The following is a 25,109-nucleotide window of genomic DNA, read 5'->3' on the forward strand; positions in this document are numbered from 1 at the left end:
CGATTTGGAGGATGTGGTGATTTCTGCTTGCTGGACAGAGTGGTTGCGCCCGTGGGCCTTTGCAGTCACCTCAATCCCTGAACCCCAGAGGAACTTCGTGGAGAGCAGAGACACGTGACTCAACGTGGCACCTGGCTCAGAGGAGACACTTCATGGATGTTTGTAGAGTTTCATTATACTGAAGACCAGTGGGTCTGTGTGAAAAGCCTTCACAGAGGCATTGCCAAAGTTACCGTAAAAAATCAGTTCTTGAAAAGCATAAATGTTTTTCTCTTAAGAACTCTCTGCCTCCATTGTAAAGTTACAGGGGCCCACCAAATACAGGGTTTTACAAATTACATGACTTACTAGAGTATTCCATATAAGCATCTAGAATATTTATAGGGCCTGTGAAAAATTCACATGAACATCAATGTGATATGTGTGCATGCATGTGTGTGTGTATGTATGTGTGTGTAAATGCACATGCCTCCATGCAATGACACATCCATTGTGGTCAGGCAGGAGCTGCACATCAGATGTCTATCATGCTGAATCATTGTCCACCTAGAGCTTCTGCACGTGTTCCAAATAGACAAAGCTGCTACCTGCCCCCAAGTGCCCAGGGCACACCAGCAGTGCCTGTACAGATGCTGGGCTTTGTACAGGACATTGCAAACCAAGAGGCAAACTCTTACCTGTAAGCTACCCACAGTTAGAACCTCAGGGAGCCTCTCATTCCCTGTGGGCAGGTACAAGGACAGACTCCTTCAACTGGAGTAAAGAGCAGCTGTCACCTCCCAGACCAACGCATAGTACTAAAAGAAAAAGGAAATCGTGTTCCTTGACAGTGATTAGCTGCCAGTAATAATATCTGAAAGCCAGTCTCTAACTTCAGCCTCAGCGTGTGCTCAGGAGGGACTCCTACCTTCTTAGGCGACCTCTGCGTCCGCCTTTTAGAATGTTCCTACAGAAGGAACTAATAGAAAGTACATTCATTAGCTTTGCTTTTGTGTTGCTAAGGCTGCTTTTGAAGTTGCTCTTTGCTTGGTATGCTTTAGTGTTCAAACACATGTTTAGCCAACACCTTAGTGGTTCCATGCAGCTTTATTCTAAAGAAAGGTTTCGTTTCGTGTTGGTGTAAATGCTTCTGGTGTACTTCTCCAAATGCATTGCAGAAGTCAAATAGAGAAAAACTCCTTGCTATACTCAAAAGGAGAATTTTCAGATGGAAGCTCTTATGCATATATTTTAATTAGTGTCCATCATATTTTGCTATGCCCTACGCATTAACTCTTCTTATTTTGACACAATGTTCCTCTGATCTTTTAATTGCCTCCCAAGGATACGATTGGGGCTGTAGGCTTCATGTACCATCCAGTGGTTTTCTGCTATTGACATGAAACAGTAGACTGTCATTTGTTCTTCCCTAGTTCATTTAGCAAAGATTTGTAAACAGATGAACGATGTCAGCTTTTGCTTGGCTCAGACAAATCAGCACAGAAGCTTCCCTTTCCCGGCATGTGTACATCGCAGCAGGGGTGGAATTGCTCAGTGGGCTGGTCTTGTAAGAACCCTAATCCTATCAGGTTGGGCCCGTTCCCAACACCTCGTGTCACCTTACCTGCCCTTTCTCAGCCACAGCTCTGAACACAGCCACGCTGGAGGTCAGGGCTTTAACACATGAATTTGGAGAAGGACACAGACACGGAGTCCACAGCAGTAGGGCCGCAGTCTCGTCTCGGTTTGTGTTCCCCTTGCCATAAGAACGTGCATTCTTAAATTCCAGAAGAATTCTCCGTGGGGTTTGGGTATACAACTGTCCTTCCCGTCCCCTAGGATCTTGTTTAGAATATCTTTTATTTGGCATTGGCCCAACAACAAATAATTATAACCGTAATGTAAAGTAATGGGGAATTACTTAGAGTAAAGCCCAGGGATCAGGATAAATTTTTTTCATCCCATAGAGCACATGGGCCGGGGAAGTATCAGGAAACCACGCAGAAAACAGAAACATTTCTTCCCTTTCTCTTCCTCCCCCTGACACCCCTGTCTTCTCTTCTTTCTCTATAGTTCCAACTGCCAAAAATAACACTTGACCTTATCAGCCCACACAAATCTCTCCTATTCATTTGTCCAAACCACATAATTAAACCTCTGAAGTCTTTACAAATCAGTAGTGAGAACTCAGGCCACTTCAGAGAATTCCCAAAGGCAATTAAGTCAGTGGGTGTACAGAAATAAGCATATTCTCCTTCATTCTGAGGACCAGGTGAGAATCCTGCCCATCATGTATTGCTTCCAGGGAGAAACCTTGCTGTGAGAAAGGAGAGGAGAGAAAGTGCATCCGGGGAATTCAGTCCTCTCCCCGCTCTCGTAGCTCAGGAAGGGTTGTGTTAGGCTCTGGGGACACTCGATAGGCAAGTCCTGGCCTGAGACCTTCCTGTCCATCTGCATGACACCTCGACTAGGGGCACAGAGGCCTTCCAATAAAGTAGGAGCTGTTTCTACTTCCACTATGTAAAATTCACTCGTTTTATTTCCAAGTTTGTGTTCTCCTGGAGCATGTTTAAATTAGATTTTTCTTTCTCAATAAAGAAAATAATTGTTTTTAGTAAGTTACCTGCAAACATTACTCATAGTTTAATGGATACACAGTTCTAGAAGTGAGTACAGTTAAAAGTTATTTTAATTTTATTTTCTGGACCTTTTACAATTAATCACCCTTTGATTCCCCCAAATAATCTCATAAAAAATAATATTAACAGAGTTCTGCAACTGGTATAATCAGAAGAAATACCAAAAATTTTATTTCCTTAGTACCTAAAGCTTATAACCTTAAATTAAATATTACTTTTATTGATCTCACTTTCAGTGGCAACCGTTATATTGATTTCCTTGCCTTGGTTAAAATGCACTGCGCCTAGCTGAGTCTCCTGGTGATTCAAGCGAACTGTGATGCATGCCTGGCAGTAAGCATGCTAGAGCTGCCTGTCGAGGGCTCCACATAAACTGGTGGTCCCCCTTGCTGTGCCTGTCTCGAGTTAACCTGTCTGAAGCATGATGGTGGGGTGAGTTTGCACCCACAGAGCCAGGCTGGAGTCAGGAGGTGACGTGCCTGCGGGAGGCAAATCTCGTGGAAGCATTTCACTTGCTCTTTCCCCTGACTTCTCCAAGAACTTAAATCCTTATCTCCCTGAAACATCACAGGGTATCAAAATCCACAGCAATACAGTATGACCAACAGAGTGGAAAATTACTACGTCAGGAAATTCATGTGAATTGTTACTTATTGAAAAGTGTAACATTTTTGGAAATTTTTGTAAAACATAATTATCGCTTTGATATTCTAGTATCAAATCTCTATGCAAACAGAGATACAACTGCAGTCATAGTTATAGGTATATGTAGTTGTATACACATATGCACAAAAACATAGATGCATAGACATTGGAGATTATTGTGGTTTTTAAATTAGAAAAGTTTTTACTTCAGTAAAATAAAATTGCAAATATTCCAGTGACTAATGAGCCAAACCAGCCAGTAATGTTTTATTAGTAGTATTTCCAAGTAATTTCCTTTATGCACAGGTTTGAAGTTTTTCTTATATTCCCGTATTTATGAATATAAGAAGATATATTTCCATTTCACCAAATTTGACCTTTTACACTGTGCCTTTATTCCATGCCACGGTGTCAGATGCTCCACCCACAGCTTCCGAGATCGAATCCTGAGTGGCTTGTTCGGCGTGTGCTTGTGCACAGCATCGCAGTGCGAAGTTTCCTCCTTACACCCTTTCTCTATTTACAGCTGCTTCTCAAAACAAATTTCTAAAAATTGGTCAGTGTAGACCCTGTACACTTCCATATAATTTCATTTATTTTTCAGTGTTACAGAAATACACATGTACTTCTGTGTGTGATTTTTATGTTTTTATCAAGAAGTCTTCTGAACCAGTGGCTCATTATATTAATAACATTAGCAAGTTTTGGAAAACTGCATCAAACATGACTTTGACTCTCTCAAGATGTAAAAAAAAGACAGTGGAAGGGTTTTCAGGAAGCGTGGAAGCCACTTTCTCACAGCTCCGATGCTCTGTGTGAAGAGCTGCTCCTCTAAGCTAGGAAAGGGGTGTTCCTGTAAAGACCAAATCCTTGAGGCGATGGATGGAGTTACTACGAGATGCAGTCAAAGCCCAGAGGATCAATACATGGATGTGCTTGCATCCTTGTGCTGACTTTTCTTTCTCATTATTTTGTTTGGACAACTTGAGTTTCAGTTTGATATGACAGTTGTTTTGTAATGTAGACCTTCCCAAGAAGAGCAATTTGTGATTACAAATGCTGTATTTGTAGATCACGTTAACAATTCTATAGATTCCATAACTAATAAGTTGGCATTATGTTTTTAAAAATACTCAGTTTAAGATGATTTAAAATCAAGAAAGAAGAATGCAAATCATGTTATAAAAAGTAGTTCCAGATGTTTGGTTGCAACTTCAGTTTTTTGATGTCTGTCCTTTTTATTTCCAGGCAATGGCTCAAGTCTGAAGACATTCAGAGAATCTCACTGCTTTTCTATAACAAAATTCTAGAAAAAGAAGTAAGCTGTTTTTCTCTTTCCTCAAAAACTACCAATTTTTCTGAAATGGTAATTTTAAACCCATCATGAAATTGGGCTCCTGCTTTTTAGCTGTACCATTTAACCTGCCTAAAACTATATCAGAACTCTCTCTGGCTTTTTCTGTGATTCCTCTATGCATATATTGCTGTGGTATATTTCTTGCTACCAAGCTGCCACTTGGCCTCTCCCACATCTCAACACTTGGAGGTAAACAATGTCAGTGCATGTCCAAAATATGCGGTAAAAGAAAAAGGATAGGAGCTAATGCACAGCTTTCTCAATATGAAATTTTCCCCGGAAAGACTTTAAATGAAAACAAAATCCTTCCTATTTAATTTACAATTTTTTTTACAAATCACTTTAATATTTTGACAAAAATAGGAGTTTTACGTTGAACACCTGTTCAGAAAAGTTAGACAGTGCAAACTTTTAAGGTTTGTTGCATCCATATAATTCACATTAAGTCTCCCAAAGTCACAGCTGCTTCAGACACAAGCAAGAAGTAGATCTTTGGTTTTTCTATGTCAGTTTTAATATAGATTTGTTAAAATAAACTATGTAATTATTACAGGGAGGATATCCATCCTTCTGGGTCAACTTTACTTCCCTTACCTTTTGTTTTGTGTTGATCTACAGAAGGAACAAGGTTTAGAGGTAATTTCCATCATCTAACCATTTCATTACAGGCTTAGCTTAAACAAAAGCAATTATATTAATGGCAGTATTTGCGTCCCTGGTAGTAAAACTCTGTTGACAAAATCGAGTTCATTATGTTATGGACGTTGAGTAAAAATAACCAAATATCAAAAATATTTCCAAACTTCATCAGGATCAGGATCTACAGGAACACTCAGACTTTCCCTTATGCTGGTGAACAAGAAGATTGTCTGTTTCTAAATAATGGACTTGACTAGAGATGTTTTACCCATTTGATGCTTGATAAAATGTGTTATCCCTCACCACCTCTCTCTTGAGAGGTCGTATCAAATATGAATAGCTTCTTATTGTCTGTTACTTTATTCCTTTATGATAGAAGTCTATTTCCTTTGTGGATACCAAAGTGAAATTCCAACTCTTATCTCTGTACAAAACCCTGAAGAAGTTAAAATATAAGGATGTAATTGAATGCATAGGATATAATCACATTTCAGCAATTATGCTAATAAGGCTTTTTCATCGGTATGTAGATTATCTTGGTTATTAAATCAAAGCATTCTCCAGAAAGAAAAAAAAAGAAGGTAATCATCATTTGAAAACAGTTTTTCTTACATTCCCCATATGCATGTATTTACAGATGCCCCTTTTAAGGCTGATTTCAGAGAGTATTAAAACTTGAGCCGACCTGTGCCTACCTATCTCTGGTCTGCACTTCAGGCCACCAGGCAGGGTAGGGCAGCAGGATATATTGGAAGAGACACATCAGTAGGCCAACTGGAAGGCCATCCTTCATCAGGGGAAACCAAGAAATGCACATGATTTTTATACCTTGGGAAATAGTCCATACAAACATAGGTAACCCAAAATGACAGGATGTTCAGAAGGTTTCAGTGACCTTGTCCCAAAATTTCACCTCCTTTACTTTCACGCTAAGCCCTCTTTGGAGAGGCAGTGTGGCTCCACGGTTGGAAGTCTTCGGTCTGCCTCACGAGGGTCTTGGTTTCCTCGTGTGCTGTGTCTCCCCGAGAGTGTGGATCAGTCAGTTTGGTCTGCAGTTGTGTCATCCCTCAACAAGGACGGCAGTGGCTGCTGCCTCATCGCTGCAGGGTTGTGTGAATATTAAATGAGTTTCTACATAAAGCACTGGGCGTGCCTGGCACATGGTAATGGCTCCTTGCACTGGAAAGCGCATCATCATCTTCAGTGTGGCACTGTCTGGCTCTGCTTCCTGCATGTCACCCCAGGGCAGCCCTAGGTAGGCAGCCAGCACTGGTCAGTGCACAGTCCTGGGCAGCAGGAAGACCCCTGCTGATTGTACCAGTCAAGAGGAAGGGAAAGACGGCCCATGAGCAGCCCCAGAGCACAACCCACAGAGCTTTGCTTCCCTGAATCCTTCCTTGCCACTAAAGCATTCAGATAAACAATAAAGCATAACACTAAAATAAATGCATATGGCTTACATTTCCTCCACACTGTTCAGAACTGAGACCGTGTGATGTGAAAAATCATCTCCTTTCCCCAATAATTGTAGGCGTGAGGCTCAGAAGGGAACCAGGAACCGGCATGGTTCACTGGCCCCATGATTCCCCTACTCCACTTCCTGGTCAAGACCTCTCTCCCTACTGAGCTTTTCCGTTATGCAGCATGGGTTCCTGAGCAGTCTCTGTCCTCCACTGTGTATCTGGAAGTCACACACACTTCCTTTGCAAGGGGGAAGCTCTGACTGCCTGAGATGAGCGGTCGTCGCAGGTTTATGCCGTGCTCTGCCGTTCCCCAGACCACATGGGGCCGCTAGGTGCTGGAGGCTTGTACGCAGCTCCGGTCTTCGGAACCCTCACGCCCGATTTCCTTTCTATCCTTCTAGTACCGAGCCACCGCCCTGCCAGCGTTCAAGTACTACGTGACTTGCGCCTGTCTGATCTTCTTCTGCATCTTCATCGTGCAGATTCTCGTGTTGCCCAAGTAAGCGCATGAGGTTCCCCTGCGACTGTCACCCGGGAACCCTCCCGCGGGAGCCTGGGGTCTGTAGCACGTCACAGTGGAGGAGGGGAACTCAGGACTTGGAGGTTAAGTGGTGCCCGTGTGTCTTGCCTAGTTCCAGTAATACTGAATTTTCATTGTGGACATATTAATTCACTTTATAGGGATATGTACAAATTTTTGTTTGCTGTACATGAGGAATACATTTGTGGAGTGTAGTTGGTACATGGGTGTAAAGCAATTTAAATCTTTTTATGTCCCCTCTGCTCTCCCCATCTCTTCATCCCCTTCCTGTGTGCAAGAAATCTATTTCCTGTTTCCTGTAGTCTGTCTTTTATTTTGCTCTTTATAGTTTCGGTTTTTCGCATAAGGGAAGCCATGCTGTATTTAAGCTTATGTGTCAGATTTATTTCACTTTATATTATGAATTCAAGGTGCATTCATTTTCCTACAAATGATCCCAATGTGCCGTTTATTTCCATGGTGTTCCAATACCACATTGTCTTTATTTATTCGGGATAAATTTGACTGTTTTGCTTTGATCTTGGTTTCACTTTGATACATAGTCTAAGAAATGCTACGCAGTAAACTTTACCCATGACGAGTACAATGGCCAGCTGTCATCTCTAGTAAGGGACACACTTCACCAAGTCAGCCATTCGCTTTCACCTTCTGTGAGTTATGCTTCCCTCCCTTTGGGAGCTGTTGTGGTGGGTATTGTTTTTTCTTCTTTTTGTTTTGGACTGGAGATTAAATCCAAGGTCTTTGCACTGAGCCACATTGCTCATCCTTTTCTATTTTTTATTTTGCAGCAGAGAGAGGTCTCTAAGCTGCTAAGCTAAGTGGCCCAGGGTAGACTTGAACTTGCAGTCTCCTTGAGCCAGCCTTCCTGAGTGCTAGATGCAGTCATCTTTGACCAGGCTCTCGGTGGGACAGCGCTTCACGACTCCCGACTTTATTCAAAAGCTCAGTTCCGAGTTTTGATTAATTAAGTGCATGAAAGCATCACCTAACTGGGGTAGATATTAAATTTAACGCTCCACAGCGTGTATCAGTCCTTGGTGCTTCCTGGTTCATTCATGAATACTTCTCAGCATTCAGCTTTTGACTATCCTCTATGTGGCCAGTAATTTCTCTTTTGGGCTTATACCATCTCTATGAAAAATAATTTTGTTATACTTTGTGAAGTATTTTTATTAGAATCATGGGACTTCTCACTTCTGCTGACATACCCTCATTTATCTTCTACCTTGTTAAATTATTAGTATGCTATGGTTTGTTTCTTTTCTGTTTGGTAAACTACCTCCTGGGGTGTGTGTGTGTGTGTGTGTGTGTGTGTGTGTGTGTGTGTGTGGTGTCTGTGATTCTTTTTTTTAAATTTTAATTGATAAATGGTGATTGTATGTATTTATAAAACATGGTGTGAGGTTTTAATACGCATACACATTGTGTAATGATGGAGTCAGCACAGTTAACGTATCCATTGTCTCATGTTTTTCTCCAAAAGGAAAAGCAATAATTGAAGAAATTAATAGTAATAGCGTAATTGGAGCAAAAAAGGGGAGTGTGTTCCTGAAATTTCCTGACACTGCCATTCAGCCTACATATAACTTTTGAATCTGGCTGTATCCTCAGGGTTTAAATAGGCATAGTTAAATTATTAATTAGCTCCTCTTCTTGGAGTTGTTTATTCACTCTGTCTTCTTTGTTGTATAATTTTATTAGAAACATGAGCTACCTTCAGAGACAAAAAATGACCAAGCATAAAATGTTTCTGCGGGGCTGGGGATTTAGCTCAGTGGCAAAGTGCTTGCCTGGCAAGCGCAAGGTCATGAGTTCGGTTCCCGGTACCAGAGAAAAACCAAAAAAAAAAAAAAAAAAAAAAAATGTTTCTGCGTGTTTTAGTAGTTTCTTTCATATAACCTGCCAAACTGAACTGTTATGTTTGACTAGGCGTGGGGAAATTATCAAAATAAGGATGAATGTTTTCAAATAAAGTTTAGTTAAATATCATTTGTTTCAGTACTAACTAAACTACTAATAGTTAAACTACTAGTTAAACTACTAATAATGATATTTTATTTTTAAAAAATCAATTGCCAAGTTATATTGTAAAATAGCTTTAAAAACTATTATTTCTGCATAGATTTTTAATGCCAGTTTTATTATTTCAATACTTAGCAATTTAATACTCATTTCAAGACAGGTGCTTGTATATTTGTTATTATCTCAAAAAGAAAAAAAGTTTAATGAGAGTGTCATTCATATTCATTAAAAGCGGACTTGTTTTGCTAACTGGCAATGATTAGAATTACTGTGGAGGCAGTTTGCTTTGGTGGGAAGCCGGGTGTGTCGATCAGGTGCTGGAGTAGACTAAGTCAGGGCAAAGTGTTGGAAGATGAGTTAGACAAGCAGCGTGAGAGGGCAGACTGAGTTGTCTTATGCAGGCCACCATAGGTACTGTAGGTTTTTTACTGAGTGCTATTAGAAGATATGGAAGCAGAGATTCAAAGCTGAGATCAGGATCTGGCTGTGCTTAAAAGTATTGTTCTTACTCTGAAACATCAGGGTAAGAACAATAGGGAGATATTGTTCCTACAATAGGGAGACCAGTCCAGAAAGGATGATTTGTATGGAGAGGACACTGAGATGGTAAAAAGAGGTCCAACTCTGGGCTATATCAGAAGAGTGATGTAGAAAGTGCTTGCTACTGGGTTGAACATGACAAGGATGAGAAAGTGAAGTTTGGTGAGTTTGGGGCTTTTGTTTTCATCTAAGTAACTGAAAAGATGGTTGCCAGGAACAGAAAGAAAAAAATCCTGAGACAGGAACAACTGGGGAGAAATGTGGGCTCCTGGGCTCGATTATAGGCATCAGAGATGCCCATGGGATTAGATACCCAGGAGGGAGAGTTTCATGAATAGAGGAAGTAAGGGCAAGGTTTATGGAAGGAGTTGGCTGGAGATATAATCTGGAAAATCCAGCAGCTAGGTAGAAGTTAAATCCACAAACTAGGATGATAGGATGATGAGCTCACCTAGCAGTAAGAATAGAAAAAGAAGACTTTGTGGGGCTGGGGATTTAGCTCAGCGGCACAGCGCCTGCCTGGCAAGCGCAAGGACATGAGTTCAATTCCTGGTACTGGAAAAAAAAACAAAAGGAGGACCTTGGGACTTCCAGGGCCTATGGTGTGTCTGAAAATTCAAATTCTCAACCCTGGTTCTCACTGTGAAGGGGTAGTGTTTTGTTATCTAGAGATAATCCTGTTCCTCTTTCCAACATCTTAGGACCCACATTGGCCCAAACATCTTGAAGCTCATAGGATGACTCTTATAATGTCAACATTTAAATGCCATTTCATTTTTCTAAACATGTACTTTAGTTTTTCTTTAATGTTACTGACTTCCTTTGAATTTTGAAGCTGTCACTTTAAAAAGAGCAATTTTTATTGTTTTATGCTAGCATAGTTTAAAGTCCTCTTTCCTTGGTTTTCAATATTTTTGCAGAGTCCCAGGCAGCAGATATGAACAGAAAAATTGACAGGAGTCTTTCACTTAGGAGGAATGAAGGCAATGAAAAAGAGAGAGCGTGGAAGTCCTTAGATAAGAATAAGTTCAGAAAAAGATACCATTACTTCCCCACCACAACGGCTTAAAAAAGTGGGTTCTTAGGTGTTGGTCTGGAGGTGTATCTGCTGGGTTTTTTCTGGCTGAACATTACCTCCTCCTTGTCGGTGCACCTTTCTACAGTAAAGGCAAAAACACAGACAAGGACAGGGCCCTGTCTCAAATTAGCTTTTTGCATAGACTTGATAATATATTAATTAAAGTGCCAAAGTCAAACATCATCACTAAAAGGTGTCAGTTTTCTTGCCTCAAGGTGGAAAAGAGTTAAATTAGCTTTTCATTAAGCATATAAATCAATTATGCTTGTGGGTTTGAAAGAAACAACGTTGCAAACAGAATGTTAATTAAAATTGATTAAGTTACACAAACATCATGTGTGCTTAATGGGCCTAAACAGTATTTGTTAGAACAGGCAGATAAATGGGGATAATTAAGAGCTTTTGACCAACCATTACTTTGCCTCATAGTATTTCTTGTTCCCTGGTGTCCTGGTCCATTTAGGCTGCTTTAACAAAGTACAATGGACTGGGTGGCTCCTCGCAACACAAATTTATTTCCCAGAAGCCTGAGGTCAGGCTGTCAGCACTGGATGGTATGGGCAGTGTGAGGGTCTCCTTGCAGGCTACTGACTGTCATGCTGTCCTATGTCCTCACATGGTAGAAGGGTGAGGATCTTGGAGAACCTTCTGACCAGTCCGTATAAAGGCACAGATCCCATTCACGAGGGCTCAGTCCTTATAACCTAATTACATCCTAAGGGGCTCCTTCCAAATGGCATTGCATTGATCACTGGGTTTTAATGTAAGAATTTTGAGGACACTTGTATTCAGTCCATAACAACCCGGGAGGAGAGGAATGTTCATCTGAACAAGAACGTCAGCATGGTTTGCGCTCCACACTGAACCACTTCAGACTGAGCATATTAGGAAGAGCCACTCTGGGCCTGAATCTCAGGCATTATTTATTTTTCTATATTTAAGATAATATCATCAACCAATAAGACTAATTGCACTTCTTTCTTTCCAGTCTGATGTCTTTTATTTTATTTCTCTGGCTTAAACCTCCTGCACAATGCTGAGTAGAAGTAGAAAGAGCACACATCTTTTGTTATGTATGCTCTTAGCAAAAAAAGCTCATCCTTCACTATTAACTGTGTTACCTGGTAATTTTTTAGAGACCCTTTATCAAAATAAGGAAACTCCATTTTAGTTGTGATTTGTTGGATGCTGTCAAATGCATTTTCTATGCTATTGTGATTATAAGGGTTTTTTTTTTTCTCCTGTATTCTGCTAATATAGTACATTATACTGGTTTCCAGATATCAAACCAACCTTGCATTTCTTGGGTAAGTCTCACGCAGTTGTAGTATACTAACATTTGTGTATGTGGCTGAATTTGGTTTGCTAATATTTTGATAAAGATTTTTGTATTGATATTCATAAGAGAAATTGGTCTCTTGTTTTATGATAATTTTGCCTGGAATTGCTGTCAGGGTAATATTCATCTTAAAGAATGAGGAAAAAGTCTTTCTTCATCTTCTATTTCCTGGAGCATTAGTAAAAAAATTACTATTCTTCTTTAAGTGGGAGAATTCACCAGTGAAGTCATCAGGCAAGGGACTTCTGTTGGCAAATAGTATTTTATCTTATAACTGCAAAGTTAATCTCTTTCCTTTTGGTAGATAAAGCTATTCAGATTTTCTCTTATCTTCTTGAGCTACTTTATTATGTCATAACATACTTCTAAAAGTCTTTATTCCTGCTTCAATATGTATCTGTCATGCATTCAACCAAAATGAAAGCAGATAATATCAGTAGTATTGTTTTCCTTTTTCAGCACTATCACTTAATTGACTCTGACATAAAAAGCAAAGTAGTGGGTCAGTGTATTTCAAATACACCCAGAAAAATATGCCAGCTCTTCTAAGATCTCTTTCCTGTATTTAGCTGTTTACTACAGAATGGAAGGAGAAAAGAAGGGCCTAGGCCAGTGGTGGTGAACCTATGGCAAGGGTGTTTTCTTTTAAGACAAAAGATGTTAATGTATGAATTCTTTTTTGTGCTAAACTAAAACTGCAGTATTCAGTTTAATTGTGATGTTGGCACTTTGCAATAGGTAAGTGGGTTTGGGGTTGCCATTCAGGCGCTTGTCTCTAAAAGGTTTGCCATCTCTAGCCTAGGGCTTATAAAACTCATAATGCACAAAAATACATTATTTAAATTCTGATTTACAAATCAATTGAAGTAGACTGACCCATAGTAACCATTAAATTTTTATAGATATGTAACTAAAAGCCAACATAATTCCAAAATCACTTGCCCATTCATAGCAAAATTCAAATATTACACAATATAAGGAACATAAAGATATTTGCCCTTCTAATAAAAAAATAATGTTTTTGCTTTTTTTTTTCCAAAAGGAAGGGGAATTTGGAGAAATAAATAATTTTCCCTAAGTCCTTAAGTCTCTAACCACTAATGTTGTCGTAATCTCTGAAAAAGAAAACTTGTCTAGTTAATAGATTAGGATTAGACAGTAGAATTATATAAACTGACTCTGGTATTTTATTGGCTATAGTATTTCAGGAAGAATTTAGGAAGAGAAGCATTTAGAGAATGAAGGAGAAATGGAAAAACCAAACAGGATACAGTGAAGCAGCAAAGAGACTAGTAAGAGAAGGAATCTGCTGCCACTCCTTGGCTTGTAAGGAAGTGGAATGCAGGTGCCAGAAGAGAAGCCCAGGCTCCTGGGCCTTTCTGTAGATACTGGAATGCTGGAGAGTCTTCCTGGCTGAACCTGAGACCAGTGCAGATGGGCTGGATGACAAGACCTGGGACTTTAGAAAAGACAAGACTATCAGACCATCCAAAAAGGGCTGGTACCACCCCCCCGCCCTGCAAAAAAAAATAAAGCCTAACTGGATAATAATCAAGCCTTGCAAACTAGAGATTAAATATGCCAGCCTCAACCAGCCTGGAAAACTAGAGATCAAAAATGCCAGCCCCAGTCATCCTATGCGGTGGTACCTCAATTCACAAACTTCATTCATTCCGTGATTCTGGGGAAGACAGCTATGTTCCTGTTCATGTGTAGGTGTTGGCCGCAGTCGTGTTTGTCCCTCCAATGTGGAGTTCACAAAGGGAAGCAAAATGTTGCCGAATGATTCTGTTCGCTAACTTCACTGTTCATAAAGAGAAGCACTTGTGCACCGTGGTATTACTGTATTTCCCTAGCTATCTTACAGTGTGGCCACTGAACAAAAGAACAGTGCCGGCAGGTAAGGCAAGGATAGGCTGATGGGGGCTGCCAGTTTTAATCTCTAGTTTTCAAGGCACTTGTTTTCCAGCCTGTGTCTCATTTTGGGGGAAAGAGGGCAGGTAGGTAGAGAGCAGGAGGAAATATATCCAGCCTTTTGCTTTCTCTGCCCTCCAGTCTCCCACCAGCGCTTAGCACTGACCAAACTTAGCCAAAACCATTTCCAAAGAAGAATGGAGTCTGTAGATATGCGGACATGAGCTTGAAACAGCACATTTCTGGTACACTTAATGACAAATAAGTGTTTGCACAGTAAAGAAGAAACATATTTTTTAAAATGACATATTGTGAAAGATGTATAGCTAAAAAGCCAGTAGAGGAAATTTTAAAATATTCTAAAGATATGCAGTTAATGAGAAATAGCAATAAAAAGGAATACAAAGACAAAAAGATACAGGCAAATAAAAAACAAATAGCAACATGGTAGATTTAAAATAATAGCAACAAAAACAATGGAATACATCATATACACAAAAATAGAGGGACAGTAAACGATAGTAAGAGAGTAAGACTGAATTCAAGCATATTAAATGTAAAAGGACTAAACGTTCCAAATAAAAGTGTGGCCAAGTCACAAGATATCTGTAGGATACTGCCTTAAGTGTAAGAGGCAGATATAAGGGAAGTGAAAGGGTAGAAAATATGCGATGTAAATAGTAATTATAAAAAATACATGTGTTAATATCAGAAGACTCAGCATAAGGCTAAAGAACTAATTCAGAGAGAAAGATGTTAATTAATGATAAAAGAGTCTGTTAAAAAGCAAAGAACCATCAAACGTACTTATGTCTAGGAGGAGAACTATAAAATTCATAACAAAAAAGGAAATTAGGCAAACTTCATAATCATTAGATATTTAAATTCTTTTCTACCATTACTGTACAAATAAAGATTTAGAAAACCCCAAGAAAGATTACAAATACTGTAATTATTGCTCCAGAGAACACTAAACCCAACTGCAAAGTACACATTATTTTAAAATGGACAAGGACAACTGACCAAGATATAATCTACACTAAGCCAGAAAAGTTCCTCGTGACATTTGGAAAGATTGAAATAAACTTTAAAAAATTAAAATTTCACCATCTACTATTTAACCACACCAAAATCAAATAAAGAACAATACAATATCTAAAATGCTACCGAATACTTCAGTGTTAAAATATTTGCATTCGAATAGGGCATGATCGAATAAGAAATCACGATAGAATTTTTTAAAGGCTTATAATTAATGCAGTAATTGAGAGAGAAATATATTACTTTAAACTTCTTATATTAAAGCAGAATAAAAAGTTAAGATCAATTGTTTTCAATTTTGGAAGCCTGAAAAAATGACCAGATTAAAATCAAACCAATAGAAAGAAATAAATACTAAGGATAAAAGAAGGAATCACTAAAATAGAAAACATTGAAGAGAGAAAATTAATAAAGCCAAAACTTCATTTTTTAAAACATTGTTTAAAGATCCCTAAAACTGTACTGAGACTGATCATAAAGAGAAAAGCAGAGAGACAGAGACAGAACCACAAAGTATCCAAACTGACAAGCTAAGGGGGAAAGAGAATTCACATGGATCCCTCAGACTGTTGTATTCGGGGCTTGCTAGGGAATAGATTTAATTCAGGATACATAAATTTATAGGATTGTGTTATAGTATTCACCCAAAAAGTCAAATCCAGAAGAGTGAAAGAGACCCGTCGCACTTGAGACCTGAAGAATCCAGGCAAAGCTTTGGATCCCACAGCAATGTCCTGCACAAGTCCAGCTGGAGGTCTAGAGGCCATGGCGATGTCTCATGCAGTCCGTACAAGGATCTGCACCAGGAAGGGCCAAAGGTCAGTGGTAGAAGTTTGAAAGTCTGCGCCAGCAGGATGAAGGATCCATGCCAGCAGGCTGAGGGATCTGTGCTGGAGCCAGGAAACAATGCTCAAGGTGAAGCCTAAGACCAGAGCTCCCCAAAGAGCATAGCCATCCCCCGCAACAGCGAGCACCTGAGCTCCTCCGACAGTGAGAGCAGCCCAGGTCATATAAGGAAAGAAACTGGTCAAATATGAATTTTATAATTGTGAATAGACAAAAATGCCTTCTCTATTCATGGAAAGAGGCTAACATGGTCTCACCTGCACTGTATATAAGGAATCTAGCTGTAATAGAAAAACAAAGAGAGGTTGGAAATACAGGATGGAAAATAGCTTACAGAAACAGCTTACAGAAAATATAAACCTACAATAATATAAATTTCTGGCAACATAAAACTCAAATGAAAGGCTTTTAACATGAAAAAATATTTTATTATTATGGCTGCAATCTCTAAGCAAATTTGACAAGCATACATGTTTATGCAATCCATCATCTCTTTAAAATAAGTAAAGCAGAAATTAGTAAAATATTCAAATATATTGGCAAACTGACAGTACTAGTTGGAAACGTTAATACTTACTCTAGCATTGACAGACCAAATAAATCAGCCTTTTAGCGTTTTGACTAACTCATCTGGCTCCCTTCGTAGATGTATTTTGGGACCATACTTTGTTACCAGCAATCGACACAGAAGCAGGGCATATTTATGACACCCAAAAGAAAATAAATTGTCAAAGTGGAAATCATGGAAGCTACAATCGCCACAGTCTCTGGTTAGGTCCAGTGAAGTTAGAAATGACAAGGGCCAACCAAAAATAATCTCCTTGTAAACCCAAAGTGAGGTTTATGAATTATTTTTGGATTAAGAAAAAAATGGAAGTCAAAATTATAGGCGTTTTGGAGAGACTGACGATGAGGAACTATATCAATCAGAAGCCGTGTGGCTTGGCTGAACAGTATTTGTTGTGATATTTGTGCCCTTGAATGCATTCACTAGGAAATACAAAAGATTGGCAATAAGTAACAATCCAAAAGGGAACAATATATTTCAATAAAGAAGAAATGAGTATACAAGTTGAATCAGGAAGTAATATAGACCATAATATAACTAATACGGACCATATCAGAAAGCATAGTCTTTAATAATGGATTGAAACTCATTCTTTGAGAACAAAATATGCAAAACTTCAAGAGACTGATCTAAAGAAGACAAGATATTGAATAAAATAAGTCAAGCACAGAAGGTTAAATATCACATGATTTATCTTATGTTAGAAACCTAAAATATAAGTAAGTGAGGAACATGAAGGAGAGATAAGAAAAAAGAAGACAGAATTTTGCAGATGGAGAAGGGGATTAGAGAGAGGAAGGAGGGAGGAGATGGGGTATAAAGGACGAAAATGATCAAGGTATATTACCAGTTCTCCAAAACAAACATTTCTATTTTGCAATGCAAAGATACACTGGTAAAAATATTAAGCACAAGATGAAATCAACTGTAGGCTCCTTTAAGTTTTAAGAGACTCTTACGCAGAATACTTTGCATTTGAAAATAAGGTGAAACTACATTTTCTAGGAACACTATCGAAACTGATTCAAGAAATAGAACCAGTAAACATGGCAGAATTATGGCATGTCTACTCCTAGAACAGAAGCCGGGTCTGGAGCCCAACTGCACAGACATAAATCCTGAGCGCACTGCTTAACAGAGATTTCATTTCAGACAGGTTTTCCTGCTTCTCCGGGCCTCAGTTTTTGTTTTTCAAAATGAAATAATAACTACTGTATAGGGTTATTCTGAGGATAAATAAATGGCACATGTGAGACCCTCTAAACATTAGGTGTCATGGGCACTAGCACGCGGAGTGCTCACTGCCGTTATAACCATCATCATCTTCACCACAACCGTCACGGTCCCCACAAGCGTCACCGTCACCGTGGCTGTGACCATCACCACCGCCGTCATCACCATCACCGTCACATTTATCATCAGAAGGTTTTACTAAACTACCAAGAGGAGATAACCCAATAAACAATTCCAGACCTAAGAAAAAGATCTGATGTTTCTGAACTCAGCTTTATGAGGCCATCGTTACCTTGTCCTTGAGAAAGAATTAGGAGACTATAGAGTCCTGCACAATTTGTCGGACCTTTCATGTAAAAGTGGAAGAGCTTTTGGCAGACCAAAGCTCAGCACACGGGTGACCGTATCCACTTTGTCGTGGGAATGACAAGAGTCCTACCTCTGAGATGTGGACTGATACGCACCCTCACCTATACCTGGCCTACCCAAGCAGCATGCTGGGGAGAGGGTGTTTGGGAGTCAATGGGCTTCAGGCAAAGAGCTGAGAGCCAGGGACTCTCTTGACTTCTGACCAGGGAGTAAGAACAAAAGTGAATCTGAGAGAAGGTTTGCAAGCAAGTTAGGAGACACGTGATGCGCTCCTGTGGAGCATGGTAGAAGCTCTGAACAGGACTCGCATCTGCAGGCCATGACTCGGTACTCGATATATCACTGGGTCAGGATCAAGTGTTGGTTTGAGCTCAAGTTCTTACAGGTCTTGCCTGAAGTGTGGTTGCTGCAGTCGTCTCTCGTATGGAGTTAGTGTCTGGGAGTGTGAGGTAGAAGCGTTCCGCAGTCATAGCGTGAGGTGCTTCCTCTCCGCACGGATTGCTTGCCTTGGTTCTCTTCCTGTGGGGCTCAAGCTGTGTACTTGCAGATGATTCATCACATGAGCTTGTTGCTGATTTGCACCTGGTTCTTCCATTGCATATTCTGTGGGTGGATGGTGCTGCATCTCCTCTCCATAGCAGATCTGCTTCTTCACTGTCCCTGGCCAGTCTCATTGCAGACAGCTCCACTGTGGCCTCAGACCCCACCTGACTTCTCCCTGCACATTCCCTTTGAAGTTCGCCTTTGGGTATTTTCTGGTCTTTGGTATTTAAATGGAGATGTGAAAGGCTTTTCATTATTTAAAGGGACACTCAGAAATGTGTACAGCTTTTAGAAGTGATCCTGTAACTTGTCAGTGGTAGAATTTTACTTCTTGCCTGTGTTTCTCATGGGCTCACGGATGCTTTCAGGTTCCTTGGCTGCCAGAGCACATACAAGGGCTGCTCTGTGGAATCTTAGAGGAACTGCAGTAAACATTCAACTGCGTCTGTATTGGAGAAACCTGAATCTGGCTGGGTGGGCTGGAAAGGCGGGGGACTCAGTGTTTCTAGGGCCATAGGCACAAAGACGGTGCCTGAGATCTCCCACGCCATTGTGGTGAGGCTGCCCTGAAAACAGCAGCGGCCAGGAAACCAGTGGCTGGAAAGAGGTCACCCGAGTGGAAGACATGGTCAAGACAAGCGTGATAGTGCCGGGCACATAGATCAGCCATTCACAAAGATTTTCTTTCATAGAGCACTAACGCTTTCAGGACAGTTTTAATAAGTCACAGCAAGCTGATCAACCATACATGTGACCATAAACACATCTACAGGCAAATGGTTCTTTTGGTTTAAGTCCATTTTCATTTCTCACAGTAATCAGTGAGGATTGCAGTCCTCCTTTATTTAAGCCCCAGTAAAGCCAAAGTATTGCTGGAAGCTCTCAGAATGTAGACATGACCTTCACCCTAACATACTGCTTTTTGTCTCCTGGTAGAACGTCCATCCTGGGCATTTCCTTTGGAGCTGCGTTCCTCTCACTGGCCTTCATCCTTTTCGTCTGCTTTGCTGGGCAGCTTTTGGTAGGTACTTCAGATACAGAACTTCTTTGAAAGGTGTGTTTGTTCTATAAAAAAATGAATTTCTTGCTTAAAACTTTCAGAAACAATTAGCTTGTTAGTTCACATTTCTGGATCTACTTTACAACCAAGAAATTCGCATCCCTCAGACCAAAAATCCAGGCTGTAAACAGGGATAGTTCATAGACGACTCAGATGCTAATATGAAGATTGTTTAAAATGGTGGGTGTCGCACTACAAAATCATGTTTTTGCTTATTTATTTCTACTAACATTTTTATCATCTCTTTTAAGTTTTCTGAGTACTTGTAGCTGTGAGTATAAGTATTACAAGAAGCCTTGCATGTATACATTAAAATTAAGACCAAATGCATCATTTACATCCACTTTCAAGATATAAAAGTTTGGAATAGTTCAAGATAACAAGTGTTAAAGTATCTTTTAGTAGTGTTTTCATTTAAGCCAGCTATTGTAGACTTGTAATTTAAATGCTAGTTCCACATATGAGAATTTAAAGTTTATTTCTGAGCATAGAACAAGTATAGCTAGTTATCCATAGCTTTATGAGAACTGTCCTAAGAAAGTCAATAAGGAGCTGGAAGACCCCAAAGGTAAGCCAGGATTTCATTTTGTTGATTGAAGATGAGTTAAAGCAAGAATGCCTGTGGATATATTCATGTTTTCAAACTCGTGATTTATTTACCAATTATACTTTGAGTTTTGGACAAAACAGAGGCAGCCCATGGCTTGCAGTCTCATGACCATCTAAGGGCTCACTATAGCCACAAGGTGCCCTTTTTCTCATCCTGTGAGTTCACACGTTATATCATCTGCTTATATTATCACTTGGGTTTTTGGTGTCACCCCTGGTGATGTTGGTACAGTGACATAAGCCTTCTTAAAGTCCTTCACCCTCTTCTAAAGCTCTAAAATGCAGTAATCCTGGAGGTCACATCACAGGTTGCATTCCAGTCTGATGGGCTGGCATCCTTCAGCAGGAAGAGTAAAGATTCCAGAGCATGCCTCTGCCTTTGCCTCCTGGGCCTTGTACTTTAGCAAACTTTTGTGATTTTGTTCACTATCTGATGGTTTAGGTGATTCAAATTGCACTGAAAATTCTTCTCAAAATGGGACTGTGGTTTCTGACTTACTGTAATGTACGTAGAGTATATGGAGTCTCTGGAAATCTCCTGAAGGCAGTCAAGGCTGTGGAGAGGAGGGGTCAGGGTGGGTAGGGCCCCACTCAGATAGGGATCCGTGTCAAAGTTCTAGAATGCCTCGTACGCACAGATGCCTGGCTCCCCGCGTCCCCCCAGCCCTTCCCGCAGGTGGAAAGGCACATGCCCTCTCTGCTGTCCCTTTTTCCCAGAAGTCTTCTGGGGCTCATTTCCCAGCCTTTTATTGTGGGTCCATTGGATATCCCAACCTTGTTCTAATTAAAAGTTTACACTCTTGTGCCTAAGAAAGCATGTTTTTCATGTTCTATTCCAAAGCATACAGTCATGTGCATGTGGAGCATGGTGTACATTTAGGCTTTGTAGTTGCTGCTTTCCACTGTCTACATTGTTATAGAAAAGAAGCATAGGGCTGGAAGTGCAAACAGGAATTCTGTGAAAAAACTTTACCATGTTGGGAAGGTTGCTTGCTGTCAATTTCTCCCCTCCCAGACCTGGGACAATCCCTTCTCCCTGTTGCCCCATCACAATTCTTGATCCCTCCTGTGCTCAGTGATGGTCCCTAAGGACTGCCAAGATGGCACCCGTAGTTCCTCATGCCTCCCCTTCCTGGGGGCTTCCCGAGACCCGGGCAACCATACACTGCATGCTACGAAGTTCTCTTGGGCTAAGCTGTGTCTCAGAGAGAAACTATCGAGACTGCAAACGTGCTGGTACCATTTCCCCTCTTCCAAGAAGCCCGTATGGTGCACCTGCCAGGGGGTTGAACTTGAGGTCCTGCACTTCCTGAATGTGAGGCACTCAGATCTGAGAATGAGTCTCCCCCCAGTGGCCAGCTGTGATTTCTTGTCCAGACTTAATCAGTATAAAATTCTGGAAAAATTATCATCCCAATAATAGGTTCTATTTTAAACCATTCCATATGGATTTTTAAACTCAACATCAGACTATTAATGAACAGCTGGACTAATAAGGATGAGCTGTTCTTTATATTCTATCCTTCAAATTTAGTCCAAAACTATTTATTTCATGAATATTCCACAGTGACCGTAAATATTGCTGCACTGTACCTGCTCATTCCCTGGCCTCTTGAAAACCTACCAATTGTGTGATGTTTCACAGTGACTGGCATTTATTTATGAATTAAATACTAAACTTATACAAGAATATTGAATACCCCAGACTTACCTTCTGCCACTGTATGTTGCTACCCTTCTGAAAACGTAAATGTCAAAGGCTGTGTTGATCTAGTAATGCTGGTATTCTCTGTGGGAAGAATTAGAGTAAGCCACTCTTACAAAGGTAAGCCTGGCTAATACTTTTATTCCCAGAGCTTTGTCCTTGTCACCTTCTGTTACACAAAAAGAGAAACAGGGGAGCAGTCTTAGGAGAGGTGGGAAGGGAGTCTATGAAGGAGGGAGAGGGGAGGGCAGAGGGAGAGAGAAGGCAGAAACGATCAAGATGCAATATGTGTACGTACCAACCCCCTACGCTGAAGATAATCGCTGCCTATCACACACATGCACTAATAAAAAAATCTATTGGTTGCTTTATAGCTGGGTTTGATAAAAAGGTAGAAAAACATCCAAATTAACAAAAAATATACATGGTAATGAAACGCAATTTTTTCCTGTTGCTAGAAAACCATAGATATTTGATCAGTAACATGATTAAAATTATGCCAGGAAATTTCTTTTCTGTTGCCACTATTGCTATAAGAAGCCCAGTTCCTGACCCTGCGCCTTCCCCAAGGAGAGCTCCTCTACCCCGGCTGAGGGGCCCCGGAAGTGGGCTTGGGAGCCTGTTGCCTCTTGGAACCCTCTCAGAACGCACACGAGCCAGTGTAATGGGCTCTTCCTTGGGTACCATGAGACGTAGGATCTGTGCCGCATATTTTAGCCTCAATTTTTGCAAGACATTTTGACTTCTGATTTTTCTCTGTTGTTTCCCTCTATGTCTAGTAAGTTCCTTAAGACAAGAATGGTCTAAGCTTCCTTTCTATTCTCCACTGGGCCCCGCAGAGTGCTGTCCACACGCACACATTCAGCAAGCAGATGCTGCGTAAATGCTGCTGCACCTCTGGCTTTGCTTATGCGGACTCCTATTACACCCTCCTTGCCCCCGTGGGAGAGCTGCTCCCTCACTTCTCAGATGCCCAGGCAGGGTGAGCCACACCCCAGCCAGCTTTGCACACCCTTCTTTCCGCAGATTTCCTGCATGGGGAGAGGTTACACGTGCGAGTGAATATGAATGAGCGACGGAATGGAGACTGTGGCTTGCCACGTGGAAATGACTCACTCTTCAGCACTGAATTCCTCAATACTGACAGCTTCAGGCTGCCTCAGATGGGAGTAGTCTGCTAACCTTCGTGGGCTGGCTCCAAAGAGCCCAGCTCTTCCTCCCTCAGCTTCCCTCCTCCTGGCTGGTGGGGCTTCCCGTTTTGAATCTTACCCTGTTAGACAAAGAGGTCTGCCTCGAGTTCATCTCAGCTGTACTTTGTTCATTGTGATACTTGGGGAACTTGAAGGACAGAATAAATATTTAATGTCAGGAAGTTTGACAGAATGCCAGGTGACACCTAAGTGCAGGTTCCTGGCACACTGCTCAGAAAATATCCCAGCCCGCTTCTCACCCAGATGGACCCTTTCCAGGCTGGAAACTTTGCATTCAGCTCAGGGTGGCTACAGTTTGCTTAGCATCCCCCAAGCTCCTGCCTACCTGTCACCCCTGTGTCCTCAAGCACCAGGTCTCCTCAGGCGCCTCCAGGTGCCCTCTGAGGGGCTGTGCTTTCTCTCTGATGTGGATTAGCAGTTCAGAACTGGAAAACTTAAGAGCAGAAAGGAAAACAGTGGTAGCCTTGTCCAGCAGCTCAGTTTGTGAGTGAAGGGCCAGGACTCCATGCCCTTGCCTGAGTTTCCACTTCCAGTCACTGAGAACAAAGCTGCCCCATGAAGGATAATGTGGAAAGGTCATAACCAGGTCTCTTGAGGAAGGAATGGGCACCTTGGAGCAGACCCGTGGATGTCATGGCTGTGCTCCTGTGCCCTTGTATTAGAACATTCAGCGTTAATCCAAAGTACTGCTCGGAGGGAGGTTGGCAAGTCCCCATGAGTTGTCCCAATTCAGCACCGGTTGCAATTCTAATTAATAAATGTCATGCTAAACAGGGCTACTTGCCCTGTCAGACACTCAGCATATACTGGCTCACTTCTCACAAGGGCCACTGGAGTGAGCATCCACCTCATACTTCATGACAAGGACACCTGCAGGTGCTACCTCCCTTGCCTAGTGGTGAGCAGTGAACAGATATTGGAGCCAGAATTGGAACAAAAACTTGAAACACTGAAGACAGGTTCCAGAGGGTCAGGTGGTGTACAAAGTCACCAGCAGACGGGGCTCCGTGTTGGGTTGGGATGTTCATGTTCATAGACATGGGCTGGGTAACACTGAGGTCACCTTGTGATGTCTGCTCAGCGCCTATTGGCCCAGATCATGAGGTCACCTTGTGATGTCTGCTCAGCACCTATTGGCCCAGATCACACTGGGAAGTCAAGGTAACCTCACATAGCACCTGTTCATATCTCCTGTATTCTGGTCTCCTGATATGCATTATTCAGCTCTTGGGCCACATTACTTACAACCATAACTCCAGCCATTTCAAAGCCATTTAATAAAATGAAAAGATTCGTCTATAACTGCATTTGGACTTTGAAAAATACCCTTAAGAATAATAATGCTTGGCAAAATATTTCTATGTGCAATAAAGTTTATAGAAATGTTTTATTTGATAAACAAAGCATTTTATCCAGGCAGAAACAAACTGAAGAGATTTGGGTTCACATTTTCAATGAAATTGGTGATAAAAGAACAACTGTAGATAGTTGTCACTGTAGTAATTGTAATAAGTTTGTGGTTACTGTCAAGTTTGTCTCTAAATTACCTGAGATGGACTTACATCTCTATACCAAATATAAGAGAGAGACTCTAACCAAAAACACCACTAATAAAAAAAACTTCTTTAGAACAAGTATACCAGACACAGCAAACAAAGATGCTAGAAAACATCAGAAAAAATGTTTTTCTTCCCACTGTTACTACCTTGTGCTTTGTATAGCAGAGATAACAGAGTGCCTTCCCCCACCTTATTCCAGGCAGAGATGA

At 40.9% G+C, this 25,109-nt stretch overlaps 1 protein-coding gene across 1 annotated transcript in view; it reads left to right on the plus strand.

Annotated features, from left to right (window-relative positions):
• Nucleotides 1–25,109, plus strand: part of Adcy2 (adenylate cyclase 2 (brain)) — a gene marked incomplete at its 5' end in the record, with an annotated part of 386,357 nt that overhangs the window by 296,601 nt on the left and 64,647 nt on the right. The window contains 3 exons of the mRNA XM_005407072.2: nucleotides 4,512–4,581; nucleotides 7,124–7,221; nucleotides 19,693–19,777. Coding sequence (XP_005407129.2) covers nucleotides 4,512–4,581; nucleotides 7,124–7,221; nucleotides 19,693–19,777 — 253 coding nt within the window. The remainder of the gene's footprint in view (nucleotides 1–4,511; nucleotides 4,582–7,123; nucleotides 7,222–19,692; nucleotides 19,778–25,109) is intronic.

The sequence above is a fragment of the Chinchilla lanigera genome, unplaced genomic scaffold (assembly GCF_000276665.1).
Source record: "Chinchilla lanigera isolate Chin_1 unplaced genomic scaffold, ChiLan1.0 scaffold00103, whole genome shotgun sequence".
Lineage (NCBI taxonomy): Eukaryota > Metazoa > Chordata > Mammalia > Rodentia > Chinchillidae > Chinchilla > Chinchilla lanigera.